The 12202-nt window shown below is 37.5% G+C and overlaps 1 protein-coding gene across 2 annotated transcripts in view; it reads left to right on the top strand.

Annotated features, from left to right (window-relative positions):
• The window catches only part of plcd1b (phospholipase C, delta 1b), a 50730-nt gene extending 42718 nt beyond the window's left edge, over positions 1-8012 (top strand). For both annotated transcript variants that reach the window (NM_200068.1, XM_005163356.6), the window contains 5 exon segments: positions 92-208; positions 335-513; positions 2914-3046; positions 3129-3278; positions 7296-8012. In NM_200068.1, coding sequence (NP_956362.1) covers positions 92-208; positions 335-513; positions 2914-3046; positions 3129-3278; positions 7296-7387 — 671 coding nt within the window. In that variant the 3' untranslated portion in view covers positions 7388-8012.
• Positions 8013-12202: the final 4190 nt, after the last annotated feature.

The following is a 12202-nucleotide window of genomic DNA, read 5'->3' as shown; positions in this document are numbered from 1 at the left end:
GATGTAATGTCATCTACACAAATGTGTTCCACAGCTAGTTAAACCTCTAAGAAGTGTGTTCCCACTAAAATCATCTCTGTGTTTTTTATAGCAACTGAATATATCCGTCACAACACCGACAAGCTCAGTAGGATTTACCCAGGAGGAATGAGGACGGACTCCTCCAACTATAACCCTGTGCCCATGTGGAATGCAGGCTGTCAGATAGGTGAAGTAAACACGAATCTCTGATGCACTCCATACTTCACTGAGAAACAAGAACGCATGTAAGCAGATGATGCAGATATTTTATCAGTGCCCGATTGCAATGATGCTGTTTTTTTTTTCTCTCCAGTGGCTCTGAACTTCCAGACTCCGTGTTTAGAGATGGACCTGAACCAGGGGCTCTTTTATCAAAATGGACGAAGCGGTTACATCCTAAAACCTTCTTACCTGCGAGAGCGCGACACTGAGTTTGACCCCATCACCCTCACCAAGGGCCCGTGGCTGAAGAGAAAGACTCTTCATGTGATGGTAAAGTGCAAAAATCGCATTAAAAGATATAAAACTGATATGAACATGTAAAGCTTGTAGTTCGTCACTTCTGCCCGAACAGACCAAAGGTTTTGTTCCTGTCATCCTAGTTTCTCATCACATTATAACCAATCAAATGCGCTCTAGTATCTGACATGCCCCACCCCTTTTAAGACGCTTCTCATTTGATGCACTTGAGCTCAACCACTCTCATAGGCAAAGCAGTGATGAAACAAAACGCTATTGGCTGTTCTTTTAAAAAAGGGGAGGGGTTAATCTGTCCCACCCTCTCTTCGTGTTTCAGTTGAGATTACATCAAATATTTTTAAAAAAATGCTCATTTCAAAGCACTTTATTGGACGTTTAAGGCAGCGAGATTTTTTTTTAAGTATAATATGTTAAACATACCATTTGAGAACATATTTTAATCTGTTTCCTCCTTAAAGGGAGTTCGCCCAAAAATGAAAATGTACTCACCGTTCACTTGTTCCACACCAGTTTTAATGCCCCCTTTCAAGTAGAAGTAGAAGTAAAATGGTAGCCATTGACATTTATAGTGGAAATCAAAACACTACTGGTGTTCATTGCTACTGGTTTCCAACAGTTCTCTAAAGTTCTTCATTTTGCGTTTAACAGGAGAAAGAAACTCATACAGGTTTGAAACAAGTGGAGGATGAGTAAATGACAGTTTTTAAATTCATGAGCAGGGCTTGACATGAACTTTTTTTGATCAGCAGCCACTGTGGCTAGTAGATTTGCAACATTACTAGCCACTCGTCAATTTCACTAGCCACACTTTTGTTGTTAGGAAAATATATTTTATATGCATAAATTTGACTTTGACATGTTAAAATTACTTGATTTAGACCGTGTGTTATGTCCACATGCCTCCTCATTCATTTCACTTTTTGTGTGCGTCTTGTGTGTGAGCTTGCTCAGTATGCATGGACTAGTAGGTTGTCGCATTGCAATTAGTTCTTATTTCACATGACTTTTCAGAGCTCAAAATTAAGGATTTACTAAATATAGCTATCTCTGACCACACCAAAAATAAATAATTATTTAGCCACAAACTTTAAATGTGTCAAAACAAGCAAAATATAGCTGTATACATGCACTTTTTAATTCAACAAAACTTTTCTTGAAAAAAATCACTTAAAAAAGAATTATTGTGATGCATCTAAAATATGCATAATCTGTCCTGGCTTAAAGTCCCACATCACCAGTTAATTACACATAAACGGGGAGCTAATCTCATATTAAAGCAATGTTATTGTAAAAAAAAATGACCATTCACCATATTGACAAAAATAACTATGAGCATAAAGAAAGCAGGTAAAAAACATAGCGTGTGTGATAATAGCCCCTTTCACACAGTGATACCGGTAAATATCTGGTAAATATCTTTTCCGGAAAAGAGCATTCACACATCCATTCCAAAATACCGGTAAATTCTGACATAATTCACCAGAAATGAGCTTTAAACGGCTGCGCTTGTATTTGTAAACATTTGACTAAATTACAAACTCTGTGGATGATCAATATTGTGAACAACTTTCGCAGGATCACTTTCGCATGTCGAGATGTTCATAATATGTGCGTGTGCAGGCGCTCACAGGCTGTTTCACAGGCACACGCAAAGCTTGAAGGTAAACAAACAACAGCTTATCATAAGCATCTCATCGATGATTATTTACACAGTTGGCATTAAGAAGAACATATAAACGTGATCTGACTAACTTCTAGCAGCTAAATGTGTCTGTGAGAATAAAAGCCTTTGAATATTTTTCCAAACCGCGCGGACATAAATGCGTCTGACTGTTGTGATTGGCTAAAGCAGACGTCTCACGTCAGCACGTTCTAGACGTGCACGCGCTTATTACGGGAATCTTCCTTCTGCATTCACACAGCGCAGCATTCCGGCAAATTGCCGGTAATGTTACAACTTCTCTTTCCGGAAAATAGCCAGAACGAATTTACCGGTATTTTCAAAAAGGACCTGTTCACACATACAACAATTTTCCGGAAAGGTCTGTATGTGTGAAAGGGGCTAATGAAAGGATGATCACACGCACACAGTTGATGTTAGGCTGTTAATAATCTGTTCAAAGAATAATTAAAATGAAAGCATAGATGACTGCTGCTTACAAAAGGATATATACATGTATATATTTTTAAATCTTGACCTCTTAAAAGCAGCAGGACTGCGGCTGCACAATCATCGCTTTATGTCCAATCTACTTCAAAAGGAACCCATCGCACCAGTTGTGTTTTCTCTAGGCATGGTTGCTTCGCAAGTAAATAGGAGCGTGCACGCTTTTTCGTAGTCGTGCACATCACATCACATCACTCTGTACGTTAGTCTACTTTTATGTTAATTGAGTTGTGTTTTGTGTTAAGGTGATCTCAGCCCAGCAGTTGCCCAAAGTGGGTAAGAGAGAGTCCGCCATTGTGGACCCTATTGTGAAAGTGCAGGTGTACGGTGTGCCCGCTGACACAGCAGCTGTGGAAACATCCTACATTAAGAACAATGGTAAAATAAAGAAACACTGTAAACTCTGATTTTCAGAAGAGTCCTGAGTGAATGTTCATAATCGCTCGTCCTTACTGTGTAGGTTTTAACCCCATGTGGAATGAAAACTTCCAGTTGGAGGTGTGTGTGCCAGATCTGGCCTTGGTGCGTTTCTTGATTGAGGACTACGACTCCACATCAGACAACGAGTTTATCGGCCAGTACACACTGCCCTTCAACAGCTTGAGGAACGGTCAGTGCACTTCTGTACTGTACGAGAATTTCACACCCTCCACTTGCTCAAACTCGTTCCTGTTGAACACAATTGTGGATATTTTGAAGGATTCTGGAAACAGTAGCCTTTGACTTCCATTAGGGCTGGGTGATATATAAAATCACATTATCATGTTTCATATCATTCGGTATCCATAATTATGGAATATTTTTAACAATACATTTAGGAATATTGGGACTTTTTTAACCACTTCATTTTGATTTACCAACATTACTAAAGCAAATACATTTAATTATCAAAAACAAAAATATTTAAAGTTTCTGATCTTTTTTTAATAAAATAAACAGAAGTATTAAAGAGACTCTTAAACTTGATAAATAAACAAACAAAAAAAGCGTGTTCAATGGTAAAGGTAGATCAGCATCTGTAAGGTGTAAATAATAACAATGTAGTAAACCTCAAACTCTGTAAACATTTCAAGTAAAGGAACCAGCCATCATTATTCAAACACATACTGCATTTCAAGTTGTGAAGCTGAATGACTACATTACCCACTATGCTAAAAGTAATTTTCGATGGGGAGCTAGTGGCTGGGATGCACAAGAAAAGAAACCAAAAAGCCACTCTGGTGACATTCTTACATCCTTTTTTATTCACAATGTCCTCACTGCTGCTATATGGCACTCATTTTCACATGTGTTATTATTCTGACCTGAAGTGACATGCGCAAGCACGTGCTTTGCTTCACCATTTTCTGTGGCGTCACTCGTAACTAGCCGACTATCAACCGTTTTCTCAGAGAATGGCAAACTGACAAACCATTGCTGCAGCTCTGATACAAGTTTGTGGAGAGAAGTAAAAAGCACTGCAGTGTTTGGGTGTGCTGTCTCTTTGTCTCAGGTGATTAATCTCCCGTTATAACTGAAGTGAATAGTTTATTTATAAACTAATTTCGAGAGGAGCACGAGCTTATGATTGATAGCAGCTGATCCTTGTTAGCTAATGCACAATCCACCAATCAGATGATTCCTAAATCATTATAAATAACCAGAGTATCTTACCTTAGCCATCTTCGTCTCGAAGAATCCCCCCCTTCCATCCCTACTCCTCCCCTTTCCATATCAGGGCAGCACGGACCAATAAGATTAGACCAATAGGACCAATGATTAGCATCATTGCCTTACAGCAAGAACGTTACTGGCTCAGACTTTACCTGGCCAGGTCGGTGTTTCTGTGCGAAGTTTGCATGTTCTCCCTGTGTTTGGTGGGTTTTCCCCGGGCACTCCTGTTTCCTCCCACAAACCAAAACATGCAACATAAATAAATTGACAAATTAAATTGTCATTATAGGCTAGCAATAATTTTAGCAAAGCCAATTCATAATCAAGCAGGGGAGTTATCTGTATCTGAGAGGGAGCCCCAGGCTCGAGGATCTCATAAGCTCAGGGCTCTCTCCCAGGACAGCATCCCAAACAAACTTTATAATCAATCATCGGCAAGGGCGAACTCTTGAAATGTATTGAAAAACTGAAAGTGTAAGCTAATTGGCATTCTTTCCAAAGCGCGCACTCAGCAGCCACATTTTAATAAAACTATAGCACTTCATACCAAACTTCATACCAAACGTTTTTTTATCGTTATTGACTATGGTGTTCAGTCAATAAATACTGATATCAATTTTAGCCCTAACTTCCATTTTACTAAAAAAAAAAAAAAACTAAAGTGAACAGCTACTGGTTTGCAACATTTTTTCCAAATATCTTGTATGTTCAACAGAAGAAAATTAATGTGTTCCAAATGGGATTTATCACCCTACAAGGGGCACTTTAAAGTGAAAAAAATTATGGCTTCCATAATGAATTGTGGTTAACATATACAGATGAAGTCAGAATTATTAGAATAATTTATTTTTCCCAAATGATGTTTAACAGCAAGGAATTTTTTCGCAGTGTTTCCTATAATATTTATTCTTCAAGATGAAGTTTTATTTGGGCTAGAATAAAAGCAGGTTTTTTTTTTTTTTCAAAGAAAAAATGAGGAAGATGTAGAACAGGGATGTCCAGACTCTGTCCTGGAGGGCCGGTGTCCTACAAAGTTTAGTTCCAACCCCAATCAGACATAGTTGGCCTAGCTAATCAAGCTTTTACTAGGCAGTCTAGAAACATCCTTGCAGGTGTGTTGAAGCAAGTTGGAGCTAAAATCTGCAGGACACCGGCCCTCCAGGACCAAGTTTGAACACCCCTGATGTAGAAGATCTCAATGAAGATGTTTATCCAGCATAGCAGTCTAAAGTACAGGATGAACCCTGACCTTCTTAAAAGTATACCTTTTATACAGTTTTCGTTAACTGCATCTAAATGTTAACGAAGTTGTTACTTGGCTGTTGACACTGTTGTTCTCTCTGTCTCTCTTTATGTTAATGTAGTTTTAGCACCCCTTGTATGAGATGGTTCTCTGTGCCCCATCCCCTTTCTACAGTTGTTACCGTTTGCTCAAGATGTAGTCACCTCGAATAATGAGGAGAAGACAAAATGTTGACTTCTCTTTTCTATCAGAATTCAGTCCTTTTGAGAAATTAGCCATTTAGAGTGGAATTTGGCTCAAGGCAGACTATATTTCTTACACATCTTAAGGTTGAGTGCCTTGATGTCCCACCAGTGCCGATATACAGCCATATCGCACTGCTATAAGTGTGATATTGCATTTATGCAACATTTTAATGACATAATTGTGTATATAAAAAATCAAACATGGAGAGTTTCAAAATCCTTTTGTAAGAGAAACTACTTTCCTCCGCCATTAATCACATCTGAAGCTGACGACAGAACAGCAGAAACCGTTGCTCACTCACAAACGTCACTTTAGAGCTAGTATTTGACTGATTCTCTAGCGGAAAACGGGTGATTTTGCTGACATTTTAAGATCATAGTGCTGAACAGCATGAAATGCCATCAGTCTACAAAGATTTCCCAGTATTTCTCTGTTGCAATCGGGAGATCACAATAATTAACTCATGTAAAAGCCAAAGCAAAGCAAACACTGCCAGATATGCAATAAGGAAAAACACTAAACACATGCAGGCATTTCTTCTTTCTTTCTGTTTACGGAATTGATCTGCAATAACGAAAACAGGAGACTCTTTAGAAACAAACAGATGACCAACCAAAAAGTAACTCAGGGTTATACAAAGAGTGGCCAACACAAAATACACACATTCCTGATATGCGAGTCCCATCTCACACTTAATACATTACAATTACTATGGTATAAATACAGCACTGCAACATAATAAAGGGAGAGATTGACTCAAAATGTCACGTACCAGTTTAATAATGATTTGATCAGCTGTGCTTAGAAATTACACTGGTTTTCTCCTCTAAGGGCTTATTTTGCGCTCTGCCACCATCTTGTGGATGGCGCTGTAACTCCGAAATTATAAATATTTAAAATAGGCACTATCCTAATAAATAAACTGCATAGTTACAATAAAAACAACTACATTTCTGCCTTAAAAGTGCATTATGTTGTCCAATAGCTGCAATATTTGTCAAGCTGTAAAGAGTTTATTGATCTGCTGTCACTCTGTGTGGGAGGAGTAATACACAAGAGTGAAAAGGCTGTACGAGTGCCGTTATTGCAGAATATCACACATCAGCCGATTATATTCGAGAACCAGACAGAACTGTTGTATAAACACATATACACACGTCTGTGTTAATAATAGACTTTTTTTTAACTCAAACTTTAAATTGTAAAATCAGAAAAAAAATGTGTCAAGCCGTCTCGCTTAAACTACAGAGGACTTTTTTTACAAATTAAAACAAAAAAAAACTTTTAGGAATAAAATAATTTATTATTATAATTTTTTATATTCATGTTTAAATGACACAATTCCAATATTTGAACTTCTGTTTTGTCTGTTAAAAAAGCCCAAACAAAGATATTTAAACATGAACGCTTGTAATGACCGATTTACAGTAGGAGTTGTTTTGATTACAGTGAGTGACATGTAAAGAGTGTGTTTGTTCTCCGCAGGATATCATCACGTGCCTCTGCTCACTCAGGACGGAAACCTGCTTTCCTCGGCCGGGCTGTTCGTTCACATCATGGTTGTGGATACAGAATAACACACACACACACACACACACACACACACACACACACACACACACACACACACACACACACACACACACAGCTTCTCTACTGTATCTGAGATAATCACTGTATTCAACAGTGTGAAAAACATCTGCTATGAAAAAAACCTGTGAGGCAGCTTGAGGGATTTTAATAGGCTAACGTAAAGTTCAACTATTTTGAAATTGTTAAATGATGGTCTCGCATTTAATATTCACTTTTTTAATATTTGTAAAATATGATACATTTTAGTATGCGCATATACATATTAAATACATTTAGTATTCCTTAGTGGCAAATATGCATTGAGGGCAATAATTGTCAGCGTGTTCACTTTTAACCTTAGTCAAACAGCAGTAGGTGTTGTTGTTTTTTTAATAGCAGTTTTAGCAGAGGAACAATTGTATAGAATAGACTACCAAATACACAGGGGCACTTGTTTAGTTTTGAAAGCTGCATTAGTTTTTATCTTTGTCTTTTATGTAGTTGCTTACTATACTTTGTTGTATTAAATGTGGTACTCAATACTGTCCCATACCGTCAGCCATTCTGATGAACGCATTGCCAACTGTATACATTTCTATAAAACAGAAATAAAGGATAAATTATTCAAAATGTGTTTTCAGCTTCATCCAGAGAAAATGAGTGGGAAATGTTCATTTTTCCCCAAAGTCTCCACTCCACTTCTTTTTTTCTTTAATCATTCTTAAAGGGATAGTTTTAACCAAAATATGTAAATGTCCTCTCTAATGGTACTAAATGCTAATGACCATCTATAATCTGTTGAACACAAAGGAATATATACTGAAGAATACTGGAACAAAACGCCACCATTGATATTCATAACAGGAACAGAAATATTATGGAAGTTAATCGCTGTTTTTTCCTCCACATTCTTCACAACATCTTTGTGTTCAACAGAACAAAGAAGGTTTGGAACAAGTAGAGGATGAATAAATCATGACAGAGTTTTCTTTTTTCGTGAGTCCATGGCTACTTCAAGTCTCTGGTGCAAATCTGATGGTGAATGAAGGTATCCATTAGAGACATCTGAAAGGGGGAAAGTATGTATGCAAGCTGGTCTAGTGTAGATATTAAGCGTTCAAAACTGAGGAACCACATTATGAAGATCACAGACTTTAAGAATAGAAGATGCTGACCATTTATTTAAAGAGAATCACTTCTGAAAAAGAAAAAGTTTGGCTGTCACTAGATTTAGTAGATCATGGAACTTAAAGTCCTGGTTAAACAGCATTTTATATTGTGACCAGTGTTGGCTAAGTTACTTTAAAAAAAGTAATACATTACAAATGACTGATTACTACTGGAATATTGTAATCTGATTACATTACTGAATACTTAATGTAAAAAGTAATTCGATTACAAATTACTTTAAAGTTACTTTTAAAACAAAATATACCTATAAAATACAACATAAACTGCAGCTCTTTCAGTAATTTAATATTAACTCAAAACATCACAATGGGTTGATCACAGCAGCCCAGAACTTAAATTTCTCTCATCATTCGTTCCAAACCCGTTTTTTTTTTTTTTTTTTGAACATGACAAAAGGACATAAAGAAAACTGGATACCTGTAACCACAGACATCCATAGTATAACAAGGCACTGCAGTGATTATTGTTCTGTGTTTGTCTGAAGTGTATATTCCAAAGCATGAAGCTGATCGGTCAGTTCTTGACACGTGACACGCGGTATTCGCGCGCCTGGGAAATGCGATCGCGTGCAATATGTGATGTGTATGGACCGTATGGACGATATGTGAACAGCTTGAGCAGCTACGCTTCTTTCCACATTCAGAAGATATCTTCACTCTCAATCCTGCACAAAAATCCAATTTAGCCTGTTTAGCCGCTGTGATTTTGAGCGCCAGTGGTGACGTGTATTGAATGCTTTCTGTTCAAATGCTTGAACAAGTTGCTGGTCGAGTGAAAGCAGTCGAAAGTTGTTTAGAGACTGGACATAGACTGACTTTCACAACAATATTTTTGTTTTTACGCTGGGTCAAAGTAATGTCTGTATTTCCATTTGAAGAAGCCGCTCTCGACAGCAACCATTTCAGCTTGCATTCTCCGGCAATATAAAAGCGAATGCTCATTAACTGACGTTGCAGCGGAAAACGTGATTTAAAAGCATTTTTCTTCAGCTAAATATTCTATTTGTAACGTAAGTACTAAGGCAATAACAATGACTTTATGCATGTAATTTGATTAGTTACTAATGTAATTCGTTACATTACTGCGTTCCTCAAAAATGTATCTAGATTAGCCTGCAGTCGTGTTACTGTGAAACGCGTTACACCCAACTCTGGTGGTGACATTTTTGAAGTACTTCTACATGAAATATTGAAGGCTACACACTGTTTACAGCAGTGTTTCCCAACAGTACACATTTTTAACCTCTTCTAACCTAATAAAACACGCCTGAATCAACTCATCAGAACATAATGAGACTCCAAAACCTGAAGCTAATGGCTCAGATAAGGAAGACGTCCAAAATATGTTGGTGTTCCTCCAGGAACAGGGTTGGTTTAGAGCGTATTAAACGCTCAGTATGTCATTTGACACTAGAGGGTGTGTATTCACAATAAACAAACGTGTAGTTGAATATGCAGGAGTCAGGACACTGGCCCTTCAGGATTGAGTTGGGGCTCTAACTTAAGTGTTCGGACCTTATCATGGTAGTATGAAACAGTCCACTGTCAAAGCAAAACAAGAGCGCTGACAGCTGAGCTTTTACTGTGCTAAAGTCCACTACTAGTCATGATCATGAGGAAACAGCAGCTGTTTTAGCACACTTAATACACTTGAATGTTCTATTACTGTGCAGGATCATCAGGATCAAGCAGATTTGGTGTTTCCCTGTTTTCTGTAAAACTAAACCAAAATAAAGGTCGTATGGCAGCATCAGCTTGGCCACACAGGAGGATTTTCTGTGTATTTAAAAGTTCCTCTAAAAACTTCTGATAAAATATGCAAGTAAGTCAGCTAAATATTTAACCGTTATATTGGTTTTGGGGTATTTTAATGAAAAGATCATCTTACATTGTGCCTTTAGTGATGGTATCTTCATCACTCGCAATGTTCTTTGGATTATTATAAACTTTTTCACACACACAAAATATTTTATTGAGCCAAGCACAAATCTATTGGATATAGGGCGATATGGCCATAAAAGAAAAAAAATATATATATAAAGTTTGACCGATTCACAATTATTATTATTTTTGTGTGTGTGTATGTGACTAGTCAACTTTACAACAACATGACTGAAGTAACATTCTCTTAATAAATAACTTGAAAAAACATCTGGTTTAGGAACATGTAAAACTAATTCACGAGTTAAATATCGTTGCAGAAGATTTGAATAAAATACCAAAGTAAATATTGTGCAATTTCAATTAAACAATAAATACCTGTACATCAGGAGACATCAAATAGGCTGTCAGCTCGGCTTTGACTTAAGTCGTCTTCTGATTGAATGACAAGTTATAAAGCTGCTGCCTTTTTTAAAAAAGATACAGTGGAAGTAAAGGACTGAACACAGAAACTGTAAAGCCTAATGTAACCCAATGCATGAAGTTGTAAACATATAGCAAGAGCAAATACAAGCACCAGGTGTGTGTCTAAAAAAAAAATTATATATTTATTCTATTTACCACCCTTTTAAATACAGATCATTTGATGCGCTTTGCAGCACTCTCTGTATTACGCTGCCTGCGCTTTCAACTAGGTCTGTTAATGACGTAATGGGGGCAGGTTCTTTCACTTTTCTCTCTACTACAGCTGCTCTCCTCGGCTCGTATTCAAACCAAACTTGAAATCGAACCTGTTTTTTTTTTTTTACATGTCAGGTTTTTACATCTTTCATACATGTTGAGAGATTGAGTTTATTGACTTGATAAGGAGATATGTCCTACATAATCCACACAGATGTGACAAAGTAGTCATGTCACAGATGTTTTCACACTGCATGACTAACTTATCTGGGCTAGCGTTTTGTCGCAAATTTGTTTACACTGCAAGATGGATTGGTGACATGGATTTTCACACTGCATGACTTTACAATAGGAAGAATCGCCGACGACTTTGTCCAAACTACGTCTCACAGCCAAAAACACGTAACGTTAGTATATCTTTTGTTATTAGGCTAGCGACATAACGAGAAAGAAATCTTTAATGGGGTAGAAAATATACATATTTGCTCACCTGGGTTTGAAGGGAGTCTCAAATTCCTTTTTTAACTTTCTGTATGAAACGTCAAACCTCCACTAGTTTTTCCCCCATTTCTGGGATCCAAATAAACCGAGAATGAGCACTTTTAACTTCTTCCTCAGTCTTCCGCTGGCCTGCAGGTACACACACAAGCAAGTGAATGCTGCTCTCTCATTGGCCGTAGGCTATCGCTGATGTTATTTTCAGTCAAAACTCATTTCACACGACATGATTTGAATCGCCGACAGCTCCAGAAATTTAGCACGCCAAATATCTCACAAGCATTGGCGACTGATCAGCGATTTTCACAGATTGCATCTTTGATAGTTCATACGGTGTGCCTGAATCTCCTCATCAGGCAGTGGTGGAGTAGCATGAGAGAGAGTGCACCGAAGCACGTCAAACAAAAGGTATTAACAGTCTGTGTTTAGTCTGTTAATACCGTGATTGAAACCCAGTCAGGCAGTGTAATACAGAGAGTGGCTCAAAGCACATTGATGCAATTATAATGCATCTAATATTTTTACAAAAAAATTCAATCGTCTTAAAACGTAAATTCTAATTAATCGAAA

Source organism: Danio rerio, chromosome 2 (assembly GCF_049306965.1).
Source record: "Danio rerio strain Tuebingen ecotype United States chromosome 2, GRCz12tu, whole genome shotgun sequence".
Taxonomy (NCBI): domain Eukaryota; kingdom Metazoa; phylum Chordata; class Actinopteri; order Cypriniformes; family Danionidae; genus Danio; species Danio rerio.
Note: the sequence above shows the minus strand (reverse complement) of the source record. Positions and strands in the feature narration are given on the sequence as shown.